At 37.8% G+C, this 24,112-nt stretch overlaps 1 protein-coding gene across 2 annotated transcripts; it reads right to left on the bottom strand.

Moving 5' to 3' along the window:
- Nucleotides 1-444: 444 nt before the first annotated feature.
- Nucleotides 445-22,804, bottom strand: LOC113582398 (complement factor H-like). Of its 2 annotated transcripts, XM_035523197.2 has the most exons (16): nucleotides 22,649-22,804; nucleotides 22,109-22,279; nucleotides 21,907-22,012; nucleotides 20,056-20,132; nucleotides 12,764-12,946; nucleotides 12,097-12,264; nucleotides 11,680-11,874; nucleotides 11,421-11,588; nucleotides 11,157-11,330; nucleotides 7,112-7,294; nucleotides 6,835-7,005; nucleotides 5,004-5,177; nucleotides 4,675-4,857; nucleotides 4,228-4,365; nucleotides 1,564-1,731; nucleotides 445-1,451 (listed from the first exon to the last, which is right to left on the bottom strand). In XM_035523197.2, the coding sequence occupies exons 1-16, from the start codon at nucleotides 22,716-22,718 to the stop codon at nucleotides 1,333-1,335; spliced, it is 2,448 nt and encodes an 815-aa protein (XP_035379090.1). In that variant the 5' UTR covers nucleotides 22,719-22,804; the 3' UTR covers nucleotides 445-1,332. The 2 variants fall into 2 exon arrangements, with proteins under 2 accessions (XP_035379090.1, XP_035379091.1); XM_035523198.2 differs by lacking the exon at nucleotides 12,764-12,946.
- Between the last annotated feature and the right edge of the window lie 1,308 nt (nucleotides 22,805-24,112).

Raw genomic sequence — 24,112 nt, 5'->3', positions numbered from 1 at the left:
CTTCTCTGCCCGAACTCCATCTTGGCATTGCCTGCTCTGCTATCCATGCTCCTGTTCTCACTTGTCTGGTCCCTCACTGCACCAGCTGTTCCAGCCCCAATACCCACAGCCTGTTCCAAGCAGGGAACTGTCTCTGCATCATTGAAGGCAAGAGCTTAGCAACTAGGCTTGAAATAGCCATGGTGTCCTTGCCAGTTCATGTTCACTCTGTCCTATAGTCTCTTAGACCTGCCTGCCACCTTCAGGCTGGCTGCGTTTTGGTCTTCTGTACCTCTCAGCCTTTTTTGCAAATTTGCTGTACTGTGGCCTCCAGGACTACCTTCTGCCTTTGTGTACTCTTTGCTTACTCCATCTTTGCAAACCACACCCTTTGCAGTTTCCATTTCCATATTTCAGATTTATTTATTTTTCAACTTTTAGATAAACATATACATAAGGGATCAATTGTTTTAGTTCATTTAATTTAATTCAGAGGTGTTGACAAGGACAGCATTATTTGTATTTATTCTGACATCATTGTGTTTTTCAGTTCTGTTCCTTAGTCATATTGTCCAAGCATCCCTAATCCAACACATTGAATTTAATGTATCCACAAAAACCACAAAAATACAACCTACAGACATAAATCTTTTGTAACAAAACTAAAAATTATATATTTTTAAGTTACAGAAAGACTGACAACAGTTAGGGTCATACATTCTCAGGTTGAGCCAAATGTTCTAAGTCCCAAGACCCAATTGCTTTTATTTTCAGGAGTTCTTTGATTTGTGTCTGCTTTTTAAACTTGAGCTGTTGCTTTTGACATGTTTGTATTTTCTGTTTAATTCAGTCTAATAAGTAATCGCTAAGATTAATGCTAGCTATAGGCAACTGGATAAAAGTGATGCAAAGCAAAAGAAAACTAATATAGAAGGATGTAAAAGGAGAAGGAGAAATCTCAGTCAAGCATACTTTCCTAGTTAGGCTACTTTTGCAATTTTGTTTTACCACTATGACTTTCAGACTTGCTCAAGGCGCCCTCTGGTGGCAATGGCCATGGGCTGCAGCCCCTAAAGTCCATTGGATTAATATGGCCTTGATGATCATTTTAGGTCAACTTCTTATTTACATCATCTTACTATTAGTTCTAATACACATTTATAAATCCCTTCACTGATGATGTTGAAATATACATGCAAAGCCTGAACCAGAGCAGTATTTCTGAATCAGCCACTACAAAAAACAACAACAAAACATTCAGACAGAATCATATTAAATCACCCTCTTCAAACAGAATCATGTTAAAACTACTTTACCACCATACTTATAAAGGTAAACCTCCACCACCACACTTTACACAATTTTCTCTTCATGTGCAATTTGCTCTTCATGTGCAGCAACATTCTTGTTATTTTTTGAGACTTTATCATTAATTGACCTTGATTCATTTCTTTCAGTTATATTGTGGAGTTCTGAAATAAAATGCAACATGTTACAGTCACTGTTTTTGGTTATGTTTATATTCAATATTACACTACTTCTTTGACAACCACACAGTATAACACAAAGTATTTCTATACTTACTCAAACATTCTTCTCCTGTCCATTGTCCTTGGGTGCAGGTCAGCAAAGAATTAGGAGGCTTTGTGTGCAGTTCTGGACAGGTATAATTAACAGTATCACCCTCCTCATAGTGCTGCTTTATGTTCTCAGATAGGATGGATGGATGTTGTCCGCAACCAGGTGTTTGTTCTGTTAACATACACACACATGCAGAATGTTGTTATATTAAATTGCATTTTTTTTTGCAATAAAACATTTTTATTATACAAATGTATTTGATTACTCTCCTTCTTCACATAACTTTTGCAATAATTAATTGTATGGTTGTTGGTTTTTTTTTTGGGGGGGGGGGGGGGGGGGGTTTCCAGCATTTGGACGGCTTGGTGGTTAGCCTGTTTGCCTCTCAGTGCTAGGGATTTGTGTTTGAGTCTCTAACTGGGTGGAGTTTCTATGTTCTCCCTGTGTCTGAGTGGGTTTCCCTTATGGTCTCTGGTTTCCTCCCATAGTCCAAAAATATGGAGGTTATGTTGACTGGATACTCTAAATTGACCAGTATGAATGTGACCAGTGTGTATACATGTATGTGTGTGTGTGAATAAGTGCACATATGTTCAGTGATTGTTGGTGCTCTGTTCTGGTTCTAACCTCATTACCTTCCCCTGCATCCAGTGTAGCCCCCCAGGGGGCTGTGGTTTCCGATAGAGAGTACGGTGTGTGTAAATTGGCTGTCACTTCTCATCAGTGTGTGAGTGATTGTAAAAAGATGATATGTCTGTAAAGCATCCTTAATAAATAAATAAATGCCAGAACCAAGCTGTTGCCAGAAGTCTCAGAATTTAGATCTACTCAATAGAAAATAAGATAGTGATGCACTGCTTTGGTTTGATTCTTATAATGATTGAGTAATCAGAGAAAATTGATCTACCTATTGGTTTCTGTAGCTTGCAAGTATGTTGTAGTCTCTACTATCTTGTCCTTATCTTTTTTTTCATTCATTTAGTAGTCACTGTCATTTATTTAAATTATCATTCCCACATTGGTATAGACAAGAGACTCCCTTTGGTTTTAAAATGGGCCTTACATAATCCATGTAGGTGCACTTGTCCACACGTTATTGGTTTCAGCTCTATTGTAACAAGCAAATATTAAGTTCTATGCCTTTTTGCAGCAATGGCATGGAAGCCTATTTGAATGTGTCTCCTACTACTTTCATCCTGTTACAACCGTCTTCTTCTTCTACATCACATTTATTTTTACAGCATTTAGCTGTCATGATTCTAGTATGTGATTATCTGCCCTAGAGCCATTTGATCACCAAAAGGAAGATTCTTGTGGGATCATACGGGTGATTGTACCTGTGGAAGTATTCTGTTATGAGAGCATTTAAGATCCTCTTCTCATTTTTTTTCTACTCATCCCCACCAATCACTGTCTTGACTTTCTCCAATATGTCTTGATTTCTATGTATTGTTGTTTTGATCAAAATGGGATGGCCTGGATCCTGAAGTGGAGGAGCTTCCTGTTTAAACAGGGGAAGAGGATTGTCTAGTCTTTAGATTTATTTTCTTTTGATGAGGAGGGTTGTAACCCTTCTCTGCTCCTCATGGCTTCTCCAAGCCCTCTATAAACTGGTAATAAGCTGGTAATACGCTACCAGCTCCACCTTCTCTGTGTACAGTGTGAGTGTCAATCATGTCTTTTTTTCATCATCAAGCTTGCTGGGACAAGGAATGGCTTATCAAATACTTTGCTTCCAAGGTCCTCCCTGTCTTCCCTGATTTCCATAAACTTTTCAGTGATTGCTGGGAGGGAGCCTTTTAGTTCTCTGTGCACCTCACATTTGGCTGCAAGAACAGCTTTAGTTATTCCCATAATGAATTGTTTTGAATGTCATCCTCCACCTCCTCAATGACATTCTTACCATAATCTTTCCCTTTTCCCTACCTGCCATGGACCCTTCATGTTGTCATCAGTCTGCTGCCACATTGGCATCTTGCTTTCCCCGATAAAGACCATAGGCCCACTACTTCCCTTAAATTGCTTGGCATCATTCTCAAAACACCTTCTTCCAAGCTCCCTTCCCTTCCACAAATATGAGTTCTGCACCATGCAGCCTTCGAACTTCTAGTACGGTTCAACTTGAACCACCATCGCTCAATACACAAAGAATACATACATCAGGTATCAGGTTTGCCACTGAAGCAAAGTGATAAAGGATGACATATTTGTGAGTGAGAAATATTTTAAGTTGTATTTATAGGTGAGACATATTTTAAGTGGTAAAGGATGACAGCCAACTTTGATGAGTGAGACCATTTGACCATGATAAGATGTTCAACAGTTATGCTAGCAATTTCGATCCAGGGGATATATGGATACTCTACTGAATGAGAGCTTATGCAGAGTTTGAGACCTAAACCGAGCTACACTCCTCAATCATTCTCCACGCACCAGTAGCCCAGTCCCCCTTACAGTTGTATCCACATACAGCCACCTCTCTCAAGTTTTGAAAAGTACAGTTCACCGACATTGGCTCATTTTAAGAAGTAATCTTAACGCTACAATTATTTTGGGAAATTATCTTTTGACCCAGTCAGCAGATCTAATGCTGTTTGGTTAAAAAAAAATAATCTTTGGCAGTAGTATTTTTGTAATATAGTTTCTAAACATTGAGAAGCTGCATACCTTCACAGCCTGAGTCTGTCTGGTTTTGTCCATTACATGCGACTGTGCTGTTTTCTTGACCCAACAATTTATCACCATGTTGGTTTGTCTCATTCAATGGAATTTCAGTGTCTTGGTCAAGACTAATGGTTGGTGATGCTACCATGAAAGCAAAATTAAATATACAACAAAGCAAAATAGATTAGATATGCCAAGTAACAGCCAAGAAGAGGAATGGGCTGATAAACAGTTGTGTTCTGGTTTCAAATGTGCTGAATTCAAATGTAATGAAATATAGTAAAACAGCATATTAAATTCTATGGAAAAAAAGAAAGAACAACATTTCAAAAGTGTTGAAAAGGATTAAAGAGTCTATCATAATTATCCCTAATAATTTAATAATTTCTTCCCCTTCACACTGTAGACTGCAGTCAATAGAAAATGCTGAAATACTTAAAGATTACTCACTTTCACACTTTGGGTAACTCCATTCTCTCTGTGTACAGTTAGCTATATTCTCTCCAGGAAACCGAAAACCGTAATTACATTTGTATTCTACTTTGTCTCCTTCCCAATATCCCTTGTTGTCATGGTCACTTGTCATCAAAACACCATTCTCTATTTTCTGGTCGGGATTTGGGCATTGAAATGCTAACATAAACAACACTGACAGTCAATTTCAGTAACTCTTACATGTTTTACTCAGTATATAGGATATTCGTAATGGATATACTTTAATAATACTAAAAATAAAATCATATCTAAAGAAGAATACTTTTTCCTTGTATTTTACTTACGTTTACATGTTGGTGTTTGCTCCCATTTTGAGTTAATACAGGAAATTGTGTCATGCCCGTGCAGTTCAAGACCTTCTTTACATTTAAATGTCACTAATTGCTCCAATTCCTGGTCTGTACTGTAAGAGGTGATAACTGCATTTTCTACTTCAGGGGGAGTATTACATCTGCGCCCTATTGTCACAATATGGGGAAACAAACAATGGAAAACAACCAAAGAATGGGAAGATAATCTATCATTGTCTGGACAAAAACATGCAGAAATAATTTCTGTATGATCACAACTACTCTACAACTTCTACAATATAAAGCATCCACAGAATATGCTATATTAGACAACACATGTTTAAAATGGTATTCACCAAATATGTTCACACTGTACACAGCACACCACAGATTTTAACTTCACTAACACTTTTGGAAAAAAACTGATCTGTTAACTCTTCACTTAAACATCACAATTCCCCTATCCTCAGAACTATGACTTTCAGGAGACACATCAGCAATCGATATGACAAAAGAAACCACCACTGTAATGATAGCTATAACCATCATCAATAAAAATATCTTCATGAACTAAAAATCAACAAACACCATTACTCAAGGGAAAAAATCAGTAATGGATCATAAATCAATCGAAAAATATCTACTACTATCAAAAATAGAACCACACAATATGACTCAATCTGGACCCTTGTCATTAATGTTCTGCAGTAATCATGCCTCCAAATGAACACCACTGAAAAAGCAGGTACACTGAAATCCATACTCAATTCCATAGCACCTTACATACCACAAAACACTTTTCTCCGTATTCACAAACTCTCTCCCTAACACACACAGAATTCTATCTCTGTATAACAATATTTAACAAATGTTATACATACTGCTGGTGTAAATAATAAATTTTATTTGTTGTTGTTTATTTCGTTGTGCTTATGTATCCTCCCTCATGAACAATGCAATGACTGGCACAGGTGCTAAGAGAAGCTCTTAAAAAGTCATGAAAAGGTGCACTTGCACTATCATTGACTTAGTATCTCCACAGAAGAAGAAGCTAAGAAGCAGTACTCTCTACCAAGCAGCACTCCAAGTAATATTACCTAGCTTCTTAGCTATTTACTCAGTTACTATGTCAACATGCATCAGTTATATATATATTAACAATATAGCTCCATAACCATTTTCAGACAGCCTAGTGCTAGATGCTACTTCTGCCATAGAGGTGTGAAGTTTACTATATGATGATGCACTTTTCCCTGACTGCCACCCTGCTGTCTCTGCAAACAGCTTGTCTTGCAGCACATTCTAAGTGATCTTTAATTAGCATTAAATACATTAAATGATTTTAAATTAAATTAAAAAAAAATTAATGTTAACATTCACAGGCAACATTCACATGCAAGAGCATTTTCAACCACGCCTACGTTTTTTGGATGCATTGAAAGCCCTGCACAGTGAAAAGCAATGAAGAGACAGAGCTTGCATTTCAAGACAGGGTAGATTCACTTTTGACACAATTTCAGCATGTAATTCTTGAAAAGGTCATTCCTTGCTAATTAATTTTCATCAAAGATCAGGAAACAACAGGGAAATGTAATGAAGATTTTGCTTTCAGAATGTCATTTTTTTCTGCAAGCCATAATGAAAAGTAATATGCTTTCTGCATTATATTGACTTATATTCCAATGTCAGCTGATTTAAGACATCACAAGGAATATGCTCTATTGTATGTCACAAACCATCAGTTAATAGCTACTGCCATCACACAAGAGGCCCAAAAGTCTTTCAGTCTTTTATAGGTCTGAACTCATATACAAACATGGCTTACGTTCACAGACTGATGTCTCCCACTGGCCATTCAAACATCTGATGGAAGACGGTCTGGATTTGTAGCCAAAATCACATTCGATTTTTAACCGTTGGCCACCTTGATGAGCTTCGTTTATTTGAATTTGTTTTCCATGCTTAACATTGGGAAGAGAACCACACTCATTCTTTCCTGTCAAGAAGGAATCCCAAACCATGAAACCAGTAATGAACCATTCCTCTTATGACAGCACCATATGCTGCTGAAATTAGTTCTCTGAACAGTTAAAGTCACTCACGTATACACTGTGGCTGATGACTCCAAACCCCCTGTTGGCAGGTTACTACTCCCCACCACTTTTCATCAAATGCTTTGTAACCAGTGTCACATGAATAGGAAGCACGTTGGGCTCCATCATGGTCTTTGGAATACTGTATGAATCCATTGGTCAAAGTGAGCTTACCACATGCTCCTTTTGCAACTATAATGTAAACACAGGACAAATATGAAACAGTTGACAATCTTTTTAAAATTCTGTGGAATCTAAACGAATGTCTGGTCAATGTTACCATGGCAACAAATTCACCGAATTACTTCAAGCAAGCTTGCAAAGGTGGTCACGCAGCCTGAAACAAAGGCGATCAATTCCCTCTTGTTAAAATGTGGACGAAACTCATATCCCTGGATTTTAGCACCAGAAAGACAATTGCCAGCACACCTGGATGATGTCATATTTTATCAACAAAGAACCTGTAGCAGAAATTTCTACCTAATTCTAGAGAAATTCAGTGAGGACAATCAGATAGGATATTCACCCAAAATCAACACGAGAGAATTTAACATTTGGGCAAAGTTTATTAAAAGGGCATAGTTTATCTAAACTGCACCTTTTCAGTAACTGACATAGGTGAATAGTTGAAATACTGTTTTAATGTATCCATGTTTGTTCCAGCCATCTTTGTTTAGATATTCTTAAAATTGGTACACATTTCTTTCTCCTCTTTGCATGTGATATCTCTCTCTCTTAAATAATAAACATATGTATGATTATCTTGCCTTCCCTAGGCTCAGACACAATGACCTTATTGTTAGTTAGTAAAACTAGTCTCATTATCCTTTATTCTATGATCATGTTAGAACAAGCCAGCTGAGCTCGTTAACATACAGCCACTTTCCTCTGCTGTTTAACCTCTGCTCCATTTTATTTGTTTTGTTCTCCATAGGAGAACCAAGGTAGCAAGGCCTTCTTATGCACACACACTTACGCACATGCACTTTCCTCCCCTTTTATACACACATACACTCACTTTTAATTTTTTGAATTGTAAATATACTGATTGTTGATGCTAGGTTTTTTTTGTGATTTAGAGTAGTTGTGTTAATAAACATATAATTTATTCTAACCAAGCTCTCTTGATATCATTCAGATTGTGGTTTTTCCAATATCGTCAATCACTGTCATTTAAATCCTTCAGGGATCAAATCATTTTGACTTCCTTTAGTTAAAAATTAAAGATTGTGATTCTGATTTGATTTGTATATATGTGACCGCTCTAATGACACTGTTTCATAATTGATGCATAGTATTGTATGCATCTTTATTGTATTGTAAAGGATTATTAGGTGAAACCCAGACAACGTGAACTTTATAATCTCACAGGTACATTAATTTAATATTAATTTTAATTAATTAATTTAAATTAGAGCATTTTCTTCAGGAAGTTCAAAGGTCATGCAGCATTCAGTTGTAACGACAAAATATGTCTGAAACAATCCACACTCCTTTGGAAATAGTAATAAGTGCATCATGAGAATAGTATGAACTATCATTACAAATAAGTGTATAGCGCGTAATACCCGATTTTGGACATACCAGATTGTTTCAATGAAGCTACTGCTGAGTACAGAGGCTTTCATTATAGCCCCTGTTGACGTGCCTTTCCAACTTTCATGCCCAAGTCTGACTCAGACATAGTTTGTAGGTTTTTTGTACATGTATTTTTTTCTCTTTAATGTTTTGTGTAAATACTGGTTTGTGTCTGATATTTATTTGCTTATTTTGTCTTCAATTATATTTATTTTTCTCCCTTTTTTTTGTGTTTTCAGCTCATCGGTTGTTTTGGCTGATTTGGTCATTTTTAGGTCTAGTTGAATCTCCATTTTTTTCATTAGTCTAGATATTTTCGTTTTCCCTTTTTCCTTTTTCCCTTTTGGTTATATGCTTGTTTTTTTGTTTGTTTGTTTGTTTGTCTTGGGTTTCGGGGATGGGGGTGGGGGGAGTTGGGGTTTATTGGGTTATTTTAGCTACCTGAAGGTGGCTCTCATCAATTCATCTCATCATTCATTATTATTGTTTTTTCCCCTTCCTAACAGAGAGTCATCACCTCCCCTCTGGCTGATTACCATCCTAAGGAATAGAAGATAAGAATGAAGGATGGATTTGTCTCTATGAGATAAGAACAAGGATAAAAGAAGACCATAGACTTAATGTTTTTAGTTGTTCTCAAGGCAACTGCTTTGTTGTATACCTTGTTGGTGTCAGAAAAAATCATTGTCTGATTTTCTCTACCACCCCGAATGCTAACTCTCATTGCCTGCTGAGTGCTTTGAATTTTTTTTGCATATGATTTGCTAGTCAGTTTGGTAACATTGAGTCCTGAATAATTTGCAGGTACACTTTTACCAAGCAACTTGCCAATCATTTGATGGCATATGAGATCAAATTTACTAATATTGTTTAAACTCATGCAAACGGATTTTGCTTCATTGTGATAAAATGGTCTCAAAATATACTGGCACTTATTCATCAAAGCTGTATAAAATCAAATTTCATCATACAACCAGTGCATGCAAAATTCACTGAGAGTACTATTATTCATCAATTTCATCTTTGGCATATTTGTACTATCCAATTCACATCTGGTTGGTGTGCATGTAAAGTTAAGCATAATCATTCAATAAAAATGCTTAATTTGTGGTTAGATAATCATTATCTTTACCTTCATTGATGTCAGTAATGTCTTACTTTCTATGCAGCTGAAGATGATTAATCAGTTACACTCTAATCACCTCTTGTTTCGGTATCATTCACCAGTTTCACAATTTATGCCTGAAATAGTTAATATATTATTCAGGCAAGGCTGCTTCAAGAATGAGGATATGCGAACATTTGTTCCACCACTTTTCAAAGTACTGGGGTGATGCCTCCACCACTTTTACATGAAGCCGAAATGGGTTTTATATGGAAAGTTTTAAAAATCTCCATTCTCTTCAACTGCTTGGAGCACTGGACTATAGCAGGAACTGACAGGTAGTAAGATTCAATCACCAGTAGGACTGCTAAAACTTAAATAGAAAAATATGTTCATTTAGCTTACATGTGGCCTTCTCGTTGAAAATCTATTTAACATATAACATGCTGTTTAATGTGTATACTTTGAGATTTTATAAATCAGAGAAACAGAAGATGATAGACCAACCTGCAATGCTGATCTGGACAGGTGTGTTAGTCTACTTATGATATTGCTGTCAATGCTTTTATATAGTTTTATACAGTATTTTCTTTTAAATATGTCTAAATAACACCACTTCAGCATATTCAGTGCAGTCCTATGAATATAGGCCACTCTGTCTACAATCATAACTGTTAGTTGTGAACACTGTTCTGTAGTGTAAGGTAATAAAAAGAGTGTTTACAGGGAAAAGAGGCCTAACATTGCATTAGACATAATAATATAAGACATAAGGGAGTATCGAGATTCTGTGTCCTTTCAGAATGATTTACGTACAGGGCAGAGGTCTCTGTAGAGGCCTCTGCAGGCTTCAGCAAAGGAACCTGGGTAGGCTTTGGTGGACCTCAGGGTAAGATACATGATCTCTCCACCAGGCCCAGGACCATATAGAAAAACAATCTTCTTTAGGATAAGGTTAAGAGAAGTCTTCTCTTGGAATGTGGTGGTAATGGGTTCAAACTGGTCTGGGTGAATATGTTGGCTAATGTATGGTTTGGATGTAATGGTGACAAATGCTAACACTAGTTTGTAAAAAAGGCAGGGTGAATACATAATCACTTCTGACAAATGTATAAAAATGTGGGTTCTTTGTTTGATTGTTAGACATTCTCCAAAGGGTGCCTCAAGGATGCTTGTTAAAGTTAACCTGCAATAAAGGACAGGACCCAATATTCTCTTCTACTAATTCTTAAGTCTGCATCTTTATTTTCTATTTGAATGTTTAAAACTATCTGACTGAGGATTTAGGAACGACAAATGTTCAGCGCATACTATCGTGTGGGATTACATACTGACATGATTTGTTCAAATGATTAACAAACAGATACTTACGAGTACAGCGTTTCATATTTTCCCATTTCTGCTGCCTTTTACAAGTGATGACAAAAGAACTAACTGGTTCATATCCAGGAAAACACTGTATCGTAATTCTGTCATCTATTGTATAAGTATCTTTAGGTCTCAGTATCTCTGCATGTGCAATCTCTGGTTCAGGACAAGTCATCTCTGTAAAATAATCAAAAGACTGATTCATTATATACACTGTATACACATGCTTATTATTGACTTGCTAATGAATCCAAAAGGAGCACGTACTTGTACACAGTGTTTTTGGGCTCCAGCCGTCGATTGTACATGTAGCGTATGAAGCTGTTTTTCGATAATTGTAATTACACTCATAAAACATTCTGTCCCCCAGTTTTTTATCACCAGAAAAGTAGTTGAAAGCCAAATTCTCATTATGGGGAACATTACAGGTAATTTCTGCAAAGATATGTTTTGATACATGTTAAAACTGTAGCAAAAAGAATATTTTTGTGTTTATATTTCTGTTTTTATATTTTAGCTATTTTACCATTACATATCGGTGACCTTTCCCATTCACCATTGTCTTTGCATTTAATTTTTTGTGAGTTTAGTCTTGTTCCAAATATCCAGTGGTCTTTTCTGCAAGTAAGTGTTAAGCTTTCTTCAGGCTTAAATATATTTTTTCCACTTGGAGATGTACTATGTACTCCAGGTATGCCAAACTCAAGCACGCAGGTAACTTCTGTTATAGACAAAAGGAAAGAAAAAAAAAGAAAGGTTAAACCTCTCATAAATATCAACATAATGGTAAGATTCAAGTAAAAAAAAATAAAAATAAGATGGAAAATATGACTGCAAGCCAGTTTGTCTATAAAAAATGTCCTTGTGAATTAATGATGTAACACATGACCAACTTCACATATGATAAGAGTTGAATGTAATCTTTTGTTTAATTTGCGATTACCTTCACATTCTGGCTTTATACTCCAGCCATGTTTAGTGCATTTAGGGGTTCCAGGTGTGGCCTTGTATCCTTTATCACATGCGTATTTTATCAGTTCATTCTCTTGATACTCTTCCTGTGGTTCAATAATGGTCCCAAATAGTATTTGAGGTGGGAGACATTTTATGTCTGCAAGAGAAAGACATTGAGGGACCTATTTACATAATATGTCTAAAAAAAAGTCTAACAGACTTTTCTAAGCACTGCTGGAGTAAATAAAGGTCTTTGGCAATTAATTAGTATTGCTTCTCATCTAATTCACTTCTCATCTAATTTTTTACTCGTACACAACTACCACTGCCATTAGAACTAAGGGCTAGTGAAATCCTCACATCTTGTAGATTCAACACAGTCAAAGGTCACTGAAACTGAACCAAAACTACATTCTGAAGCTAAGTGGAGTAATTCTGCACATTACCTTTTCCACTGGTAAGACTAGCATTGAATCAAAATGTAACCATGTAACTTCAGCTTTAAGAGTGTGAAAAAAACATGATCTTCTAATAATACAATATTTTGGCAGGGCTGAATGTACCACTATTTTATAGCTTTGAGGAAATCACCTCACTATTTATTAAAACCTGTTACATTTTAGAAACCTTTTAGCTACAACTACTGGGAAAGATACCTATACAGTTTGGAACAGATACACTCCACGTCCCATCCTTTGTACAGTGTATGCTTTCTGCTCCATCCAACATCTTGCGAGGAGATGTACATTCAAAGTGAATAACATCATCAAAGCTTGCTTCTTCAATGCTGCCTGTTGCAATGATACCTTCGGAGGTTCTAATTGTGGGGCATTTCACCACTGAAAAATATGTCAAATTAATCACAAATACATTAGAGGCAGACAAACAAATCACAAGTACCATTGGGGGCCACATCTTAGGGCATCATGCAGGAGCTACTCATATGAACAGATTAATTCAAAAACTGCTCATCCAATTGATTTAAGAGGACATGCTGCGTTCACCGGTTTTCCTGTATTTAAATATTTTTCTTAGGCAAAAACAAAATGTTTGACGTGGATGCAGAACTCATCTGTGTTGAACCTTTTTGGGTTTGAGCGACAAGTTGGAGCTGTTATCATTACCACAGAGGAGTCATCTAACATATTTTAGCATAACGTGAATGTGCACCAGGGGGCAGCATCCAGACAGAATGTTTAAATGAGCAACAAAAAATTAAGCCAATGTTCTTGACAGAGTTCTGGATCATGTCTCTTTCCATGAATTAATGGATTTCATTGTTCTTGTAATATTTCGCAGATGGATCCTATAAATTTATCTCTGAGAGCTGATCCTCAAACTGGTCCATTTAGTTTTTGTGCTTGTTTGGGTCCTGTGACCAGTCCCATTATTACTGGATCAGCATACTGGATCAGCATGACTCACAGATCTGAACATAGACAGGACACATAGTATAGATTTTCTAACTAGGATTTCTTGTATAAAGAACACCAAACAAGTGTATGCAATATACAATACAATGTAATTTATTCCAGTTATGCTACAGGTTATGCTGTAAAGGATACTACTTTTACATCAATAAAGGTTAATGTACAGATGTCACTGTTCTAATGAAATTGTGCAGTTCTAACTAGCTTAGAATCATGTTTCAGAAACTATAAACAATTCTTCTGTCCACAGGAATTCTCCTCTGTTGTGCTGGTAGGAGTTTACGTTTAACCTCATGCGTGCATGTGCGAGGCACAACAAGCTCTAGAACAGCAGATCATGAGTGCAGAGCACAAACATGCTGACTCATTTTTCATTATTTTTGGAGACTTCAACAGAGCTAAACTCACTGATGAACCTGTAGTGAGTACTGTTAAGAAATTGACAAATGAGGATAACGAATGATGTCCAGCAACAAGCCATCAGTCATCTAGAAAAGCCTGCAGGACATCACCAGCTACAAAAGGCACCCCCACAGGTTTCTGCAGGTTCCAAAACCCAGCATCACACACCTATTCAACCACAATCCACACCTCATTCACACCCAGCTACCCACTCAACCTGCCCTGAGGATGTACAAGGAAGATGTGCACCGACTCTTCAAAAAACAAAAAGAGAAGAAGACACCTGGCCCTGATGGAGATTTATCCTCCTGTCTGCAGGCCTGCACAGACCAGCTCACACCTGTTTTTACAAAGGTCTTCAACAAAACACTGGAGCTGTGCAAAGTACTGTTTCAAATACCTCACAATCATACCTATACCCAAAAAAATTCACCATCACAGGATTTAATGACTACAGACATGTCACCCTGACCTCAGTGGTCATGAAATCCTTTGAGAGACTGATACTAACTTATCTGAGGCACATCACATCCCCCCTAACGGACTCCCTGCAGTTTGCATACCAGGCCAAGAGGTCGGTGGACGATGCTATGAACATGGGGTTTAACCTAATCCTTCAAATACCCAAGAATTTAGGCAAGAATTCTGTTCTTGGATTTCAGCTTGGCATCTCGGCCCAACAATACAACAAATTCATTCAACTTGGAGTGCTGGCTTTGACCTGCTCATGGATCACTGGCTTCCTCACTGGCAAAGAGCAGCTGGTGACGTTGCGAAAGTTCACTTCAAGAACCCAGACAACCAGTAAGGGTGCCCCACAAGGTTGTGTACTCTCCCCACTGCTCTTTTTGCTGTACACAAATGACTGCACCTCCATGGACCTCTTAGTCAATATCCAGAAATTTGCAGACACCACATTCATCGGTCTCATACCTGACTGTGATGAAATTGCTTATAGATGGGTGTTTAACCAAGTTGTCCTCTGGAGCATCCGCAACAACTGTTGCAAAATTCCTTGCTGTGTCAGTTGTTTGTCTGTATACCAGTTGTTTCATGTGTCTGTTTCATGCACCAGCTCTTCGGCGTGTTGATTAAGATTAAAGAATTTATTCAAAGTCCAAAGTTTATTTGTCATGCACATAGTCATACATGGTATAACTGGCAGTGAAATACTTTTTGTAACTGCTCTGTCCATGGCTGAGGAGAGATACAGGTAAATGGAATGCTGTTTTGTAATGCGTCGTGGCCCAAGTGTTGCAGGGTGAGGGGCAGGACACACAGATTCCAGCGACTGGGACGTATACTATGCATATATACAATGTACAATTTCCATTTTTATTTTTGTTAGTTTTTTTTTTTTGTATGATGATATTGTGGACATCATATGCAGAGCAGTCCCATCAGTTCCATCAGTTGCCCTGATTTGACTAGTGCAGACCCTGGTTTAGTCCCTGGCTTGTCAAGTGTGCCTTGCTCTGTTGTTGGTTTATGCCTTCCTTTCACCACCTCATCTGCACTTGGGTCCCTCTAGATGGTCCTTCTTTCCTAGAGTATCAATCGAGGTCAAAGCCTATCAGGGGGCTTCACCCAGGATCACCCGGGCAGCACTAGTTAGAGTTCCATGCAATGCAGCTCCCTTTCTGTAAATAACCTATTCATTAATCTGTAGTGCCACATTTTCCTTTGCTCTCATGTTTTGCTGTCTTGTTGTTTATTTTTAGATTTTTAGTTGATAAGCCATGTCAAATATGGTCCGGAGTTGGCAACAGACAAATGCCTCATTTTAGATCAGGATATTATGTCTTGTTTGAACATATTGCACTTGCTATATCATTTACAAATTTCCACTTATTCAATGATTTGATTCTCCATATACACTCATGTATCTATGAATAAAGCGTGCGTGCTTCTCCGCCTCTCTGATTCTGTGTCATTCATTCTGAGAAAGATGCCACAGGCTCTGAGGAGGAGCAACCCAAACAAGGAGCAGAGGGACAAGGTTAAGGAGGATAGGGAATTTTTCCTGACAGCCCTCCAATATAACATTACAATATAAATATCTAAAAGTAACTATTCTGTTACTCACCCAACACACATGTGGTGATAAAGAATAACAATGAATCTGACATTCACTATACTTCTACTTATTAGCCATCTTAAAATTGTTAGTGTCACGGGTGAAAAACGTGCAGGAAAATACCGAAGCAAACATTGGACCCTCGCTTCTCCAGCCCTTTGACCTCCAGCCCTTGTACTGGTTACTATCATGGTCTCTGTCCCTGTCACAATTGCACTCAATGTTCCTATCTCTCCCCATTTTTGGCGCTTCCTATCCCGGTCAGTGTCCTAGTGCCTCTTGTCCCATTCTTGGTCCAGCCTGTTTCCCTGACCAGTCCCTGGCCTGTCCCTCAGCAGAGCCCTGAGTCGGCTGTTTGTTCTGACTCGGCTGTTTGTTCCTCTTCAAGTTCAGTTTTACCCATTTGTTTTAATGTTGTTGTTTTGCTGTTTGCTCAACACATTTTGCTTTCATTTTGATTAAATGCCTTTCACTTGCACTTTGCTTGATGTACACCACATTTTCTCAAAGATTTATTACATTTCTTATTTCAGACTGAAAACTAGGTATTCATTCTTACATTTAATGAATAATGATCACACTAGGAATTCACACATCAGAATTCCTTTGACCTTATGATTGAAATTATTACTAGATTTTGTGGTTGGTTAAAAAATAAAAAGTAAATGTAGCCTTTATAAACCAATTTAAATAAATTATTTGCTTGTTTGCTCATGGTTTTCCATAAAAGCTGTCATTTTGAAAGTAGTTCCAGGAAATATGCACAGAGATCCCATTTCTTGATGCAGTGTGACTCAGCACTGATTTGAAGCATTCTCCACTCCATGTTTGACATGGTGGACTTTTTCTAGAATACACACTGAATGACATTGTTATATTTTTTCTATGACCTTAACTGTCGGGTTGGTCATAGATCCACAGTGCCACTGCGGATGCCCTGTCCAGTCACCTATGTGCCACTGAGGAATGCTAGTATTGTGCACACATTAATGAAAGGGCAGCAATGGTCGAAAGGAGTGCAGCTGCCACTGCAGTCACCCCCACTGACACTTGGCTTATCCCTGTGAGGAATTCTGCCATGCCCAGGGGTGGAGAGGTCTCAGATGGACATACGGATGGCTAGAGACAGGATGGAAATTGAGCTGGACAGACTTTATGCCATGCAGAGACTACAGTTAAGGCATTTTGTGCTGGCTGGGACAGTCTCCAGCTACATGACGAGCTACTGTACCATTTGTGGGAGAAGCCAGTGTCTGGCCAGCATATGGAAAGTACTGAAGCCACACAATCTGAGGAAAACTATGCTGGACACAGTGCCAGTGAGCAGGAGGCCTTTAACAGGGGAAAATGCTGAAGCAGCAGCAATGGAGCTTTACGTGCACTGCTGCAACCAGTGGACAGGTGGAACATACCCCAATTCAGTAGCTCTACTCCAGCATGTCCATGGAGAGGGTCAGTGGTCATGGCTGAGGTCTGCTATTAGCTGGACATTGAGAAGACTTGAACTATGCTGCTCCAACCCCAAGAGTGACAGCTTTGTGAAGTGCTTCAACTGTAAACTCACCACCCAGTTAGCTCTTATCACGACACCACAACAGTGTGCCTGGGAATGGCTCTTCTGATAGTCAGCCATGAGGTAATCATGTCCACAGAGCTCACGTTTGGCTTCCCATCTGGGTTGGAAGAGTACTGTGTACCAGCTCACCAGGGACCAAGGCTCTGCTAGTGGCTGCCAGAAGTATGTATAACATGCACTCCCAAGGCCAGCTACACTTGCTAGAGGAGCAGGTGTGGCTGTTCTACTTGCATCACTGTAAGGGACTGTGCCCCAACCACAAATCATCATGGGAAGGTCCCTGTGTGGTGAAGGAGTGCTTGGGCAAGGTCAACTGCTCGATTCGGGCAAAGCAATTAACTGTGCTGGTATATCGGACCTGGCAAGCCCCATAGTGACCCTATGAATGGGTGACCTCACTGGGGAAAGGGAGGCCTGTTGTGGGAGATCAGGCACCCATGGCACTTGAACCAATCAGGATGTCAGGTACAGAGGGTAACTGCTATTTGCCGTTTGCCTGCTGCATTGCTATTATGGCAAATGGCTGCACAGCCTTTTGAGTTTATATACAGTGACAACCAAGTCTTCAAATAGTGTGTAATATAAGTTAATTGAAGTACATCAAAATCTAGGAATGTCCAGAGAAACAACATACTTTACAACACTTGATTCAATATCTTCTGTCATTAAGTCATAATTTTTTTGTTGTTGTTGTGCAAGTCAATAACACAACAGGTAGGGTTGAAGAGCTCCCCTTTATTTGCTGAATGTCAGCAGGCACAGACAGAAGACATGAAACTGTACTGCACAACTGTCATGATTTCACCTTCCCTGGGATGGTGGTTTCCACGGTGATACCCTTCCACTGTTTGTTGTTTTGGTTTTTATCTATTCTGTCTCCTTGTTTAGTTCTCTATCCCTTATTGTTAGTCTTTGAATAAATATCCCTTATTTTAGAGTCTTCGTTGTTGGTCTTTGTTTCCTATAAGATCTGTCTGTCATTTAGCCATGTTTTTACATTAGCAATGTTTAGCCTTGTTTACATTCACTGTTTGTATTATTTTCTTGATACAGTTTACTTTGGTTTGTTTCTCTGTTATTGTGAGTTTCCTTCTTTTGGTATGGTTTTGTTTTTGTTTTCATTTCATTTCTTTTTCTGCTCCTTGGCTTGTGTTTGGCTGATCTCTGCTGCTATCCTGTTTCCTTATGTATGCATTTATTCTCAAGTGTTCTGAGTCCTCATTTTTGAAAGTTTTATAGTTGTACTGTCTATGCTCCTGTGTTTAGTCTTCCTGGTTTTTTTTGTCCTGTTTAGTTTTTCTTTTCTTTCTTTCTTTGCTATGTATTTTGTTATTCTGACTTTGAACTGCTTAAACAAAAATGACAAATATCAGATTGCTCCGAATAGTCAGCTGACTTCAGCGCATCTTTCCTGCTTCCCATCACAGCAATAAACCTTAATAGTACAACCAGAACACCAGACATTATTATCAAGAATGTTGTGTGAGGTCCCAAAATGTTGTCTCTGACAGTTTGGGCATACATGCTATACATGCTTTTTTTTTTTTTTTTCAGGATATCTACTGCCTGTTTAGTTCCCGTGCTGATCTAGCACACTCGATTGGCAATACACACCTGAATACCCTTACTCAGTAACTGAACACCAATCTGTCTTAGCAAACCTACAAACATGGAGGGAGTTAGAGGAAGAGGAGGAGAAAACCATGGAAGGCGACGAGGCGATAGACAGAGACATATGTCCGGCGACATTAGGGTCACTTTGGTGGACCATGTTATAAGTCATACCCTGACGGTGAAGGAAACTGGACAGAGATCCAGCCCCACCTGAGTCACTACATCTATAATACTGACATTTATGCAGGAGGACATTTGAGCTATCAGTTTTCACTGGGCTGCTGTGGTCCAGTCTGGTTCATCAACCACAACAACTTCACAGTTTTATATTTGCCTCTTCACTCCCCATTTCTGAGTACAATTAAGGAATTATTTTCAGCTTAGAGTTATAAAATGTATGACTGGCAAACATATGGCAGGTGGAATCAATCCAAATAAAACTGTTTTCCGAAGCCTTTCTATTTTTGTGTTCAAAGAAATGTGAGTAAATGTACTGAATTGGAACAATTTTTTACAAAAGGCTGTATGAGAAATTTTTAAAAGTATGCAAACTACATACAGTCTTTAGTATATTTGTTGCTGGTGTGAAAGAATAATTGGTGCATGTATGTATAATTTTGTTGCAAACATGCCATTTTGAATAAAGACTGGTTTTGTTTTGACATAGAAGTGAGATGTTTATTTCTGTTGTCTTTGTCACATCCTCACACAGCTCCAGATCAAATTCACTGCTAGTTTACAATAACAGTAACTTTAGTGAGTCACACTATACATTTGTGGAAGAATACTGAGAGAGAGAGAGAGAGAGAGAGAGAGAGAGAGAGAGAGAGAGAGAGAGAGAAACTTTACCTTCACAGACAGGGACAGAATTATCCCATCCTTGTGCACGACAGTTTCGACGGTTTTCACGGCTGGCCATTATGTACCTTAGAATAAGTAAAAGTTTTTTATAAGTTTATTTATTATTATGACAGTTGATGATACATCACACAAATGATGCAAATGATGACCATTTACAAAAATAGAACTCATACCCTGATACATACAGAGCTGTAGCCAGGGTTTGAAAAATCAGGGCAGGTCAGAGAAAACATATTCTGTCCACCTGCAACTGCCTTACCCTCAATTATTTTATTTTTATTTTCCCAGGATCAAAGAGATGGTAAATTGAAGCCTGCACTCTCTTTCTCCTGCCCCACTGTGTTCCCTTCCTCTCTAATATAATCCACCTATCTGTTCCTTTTCTCTCTGTCTTCTTCGATTTTCTCCTGCTGGCTGCCCATCTATTCTTCATGATGTTGTTTAGGTATGGCTTCTTTGTCAGGAATATATCTAAAGTACTCTGCTTTAAATTTCGGGGCAGTTCTGTCCAGATCTTTCCTACTTGTTTCTGTGGGAGATCATTAAATCAGACCAATTATCAATGTGTCAATAGTTTACTGTAAGGCAGGTGATGAGCTTTCATTTTACTATGCTTTGCTGAATTAATAGTCAGAACCTTATAGATAGATCGATAGTCAGAATATAATGTACAGCTACAGTATGAAGTATGATCATTAAACTATCCTAAGTTAGCTTTAAAAATAAAAATTAAAAAAACCTTGAGTAATATAACAAGCTAACCTCATTATACAATCATATTCATTTCCAAATTTGGCTATGAAAGCTTATGTAGCTTAGGTATCAATAACAATAGGCCTACCTATGAAAGCCTACTGTTATTGATACCATCACCTACATAAGCTGCTTTCTAATCAATGTTGTATGAACTATTAGCATGACCTACTAATGTGAAAGAAATATCCTAGTCCATCATAATGGACAGAGTGTGCACAGTTAATATTGTATACAGTTGCCTTTATTCCAGATGCTGTACCAGATCACTGTTTTGTACCTTTCTTACAGATAATGGCATAACGACCATTGCTTTGTCTTACCAAATGGTATGGTACCTGTCCGTTTACACACAAGCAACCTGTTACAGTGCTGCTGCCAGCAATGTGCATAAATTATAATTGCTGTCAGTTGAAGTACTAATGCAAAGGTCTGTGCTTGCACCCTCTCACACATACAACAGAAACTACCAAATCTAAACTGAATTGAGCATGCACTCATCTTCGAGCATTCACTTGTCTCAGATTTTTTTTTATCTAGTTGTTTTTATCTTGAAACTGTATTTTTACTTCTAAACAAATTTCTGACATCCAGACTTCAGCAGACTCAGCTGGCTACATACACGAGTACAGCACTTCACTCATTTGATTAGGGCGACAGTATAGGGAAAAAGTATTAAAACTTAAATGTCAGCTATGAAATGGATAGCCACATTCACAAACAATATCAGGAGATAGTTTTGAACTAACAGCTAGTTGTGAGCCTTATTGATGAATAGTTTGAATTTAATCCAGTACGCGCAGACATAAGCAATTGAGAACAATATGCAAAAATCAAATAATGCAGTTCCACTATAAAAAACAAATTATACATTTTGTGGTACAATTAAATTAATGGTAAAACTAAGTCCAGGGCTATGGCATTTTTAATTTATCAAGATAATATAATGAGTTACATTATAGAAATTATTTTTTGTTATGCAGACTCTAGTTATCATCATTTTGGTGACTGGCTGCCTTCCTTCAAAAATAAATCAAAGAATAAGCAGTTACAAGGCATTCATTGTACAACAAAGTTTCCTCTTACCCTTTCCTACAAGTATATTCCACTGTAGCTCCAAACACAAACTCTTTGTCCCCTATAAGTTTGAAGTCTGCATTTGGTGCATCTCCTGGGTGTCCACATGGTCTTTCTGTGGAAATTAGCCAGTTTCCATACACAATATAAAGGTTATACATTGATTACAATAATAATTCACACAGATTCCTCTTGACCAAGGTATACTTACTTCTGCACTCTCGTCTAGTGCTAACTTGCCAACTGCCATTTTTGCAAATCATTTTAAAAGAACCAATATAGCCAGTACTGCAGGCCAGTTTGACTATTTCCCCATCCTCGTATTGTTCTTTCAGATCACTTCTTTTAATATTTTCAAAAGTAATCTGACTTTGAAGACATTCTGAAAAACAAAGTAATTTAGTACCTATTGTCATCTAATACATATTAACAATTCATATTTTTTTAAAAATCGATTTAACATTGATTGATTATAGCTTTGTTTAGAAGATGAAAGTCCTAAACAATATATCATTATAGCTTATATCATATCTAGATCATTCTCCAAAAAGCTTTCTCCAAACCTGTGGCTTGTATGTAGTTTCTGAAAATTTGTGGTTGCACTGATCAAATGGGAAAGCATGATTATGCAGACTCAAGAATCTGAAAAACTGTCTTTATTAAAAGCAATCCGAATGATCTCACCTTCTAATCTTTCTATAAATCTAAACAAAATGAAAGATAACAAGATTAATTACACAAAGCACCTTACCTTTACTTTGAGCTAGTGTGAAAGAACATACTAAAATGGCAACCATGAAGTTTTTTACAGCCATTTGCATTCTAGATTTCAGTCCTTTAGATGATTGCAACTTTGGGATTTTTGTGGCCTCTTTCCTGATATCTTGACTGCATTGGTCATAATGGATCAATGAGGATCCTTTGTTAATCATTTACAGAAGCCAAACCAGCCCTCTTGCACAGCCTTTTTTAGAGTCCACCCACTCCCCCCCCCCCCCCCCCAAAAAAAAAAACAAGTAGATTTCAACAGTTTTTTCTTTAGATCTTATGCAAGTTCCAGTCTTACACAAGTAATAATGATGAAACACCAACAAGACCTACAGTTTGGAGGAGTTAAATATGATTAATCATTTTTGAGGTGGAAGACATAAGTGCAAGTTTTGTGGGGGGGGTTTATTTTATGTCTAGCACATAGTGCTTTACAAAAACAGGAAAATGATCATAAAAGCATAAATGATATATTCTTTAAATAGAAGTAAAAAATCACAAAATATAAATGGAATTACTCAAAATTGACAATGATTAAAGGAATTCTAAAACACAGAAATGGGTGTAGTACATAGGCTATGAATATACTCAAAGGCACTGAAAAAACAAGGTTTTGGTCTAGACAAATGAATGTTTAGATTTCATAGATCTTTTTGGAGTTGCTTCCAGCTGCATTGTAGCTGAAAGCTGGGAGTCACCATGTTTTGTTCTAATTCTAAGCACTACTAATTGATCAGTCCCTGTGTATCAAAGAGGGTTTGTATGTTCTACATTTCATTTCTGGCATCTAGCTTACACTAGAAAAAAAAGCAAGCAAACAACTACCCAAAAAAGCAAAGCAACTTACAATTCTGACTGAACACAACTTGAGCAATTGCAGGTTAGGGGTGATGGTAGCTCAGTGATTATGATACTTGACTTGTAAGCAAACAGTTGCTGGAGCAAGTCCCACTGTTGCCAGGCTTCTACTGTTGGGCTCCTGAGCAAGGCCCTTAACCCTTATGTTTTACTCAATCATAATTGTAAGTTGCTTTGGATAAAAGCATCAGTTAAATGTATGGGCCTTGCTCAACACTCTGGCTGTGGTGGGATTTCAACTGGCAACCTTCTGATTACTCATCAAGTAATCATCACTGAGCTACGATTAACCTCATGTGAGAATTGGAATAATATGCTGATTTATTTTTGTCCTGAATGGCATTCTAGCATCAGTTGCATTCTTCAGTCCTTTTGTGGGTAACTAGTGAAATGCTGGTACTCCAGTAGTCCAGGTTACTGGAAATAAAGACCTTGATAAGTTTGTGTATAATGCTTCCCTTTTTAAGTGCGTGTCATCCTTCAACTCATGACCCACAGCCCTTCGAGCATCTGAAATATTTGATTTCACAATTTCTTCGCTACATACCACAAATGTTTTTTTTATTATTATGTTTACAAAAGGAGGGTG

Source organism: Electrophorus electricus, chromosome 26 (genome assembly GCF_041902795.1).
Source record: "Electrophorus electricus isolate QZ-2024a chromosome 26, ASM4190279v1, whole genome shotgun sequence".
Taxonomy (NCBI): Eukaryota; Metazoa; Chordata; class Actinopteri; order Gymnotiformes; family Gymnotidae; genus Electrophorus; species Electrophorus electricus.
Note: the sequence above shows the minus strand (reverse complement) of the source record. Positions and strands in the feature narration are given on the sequence as shown.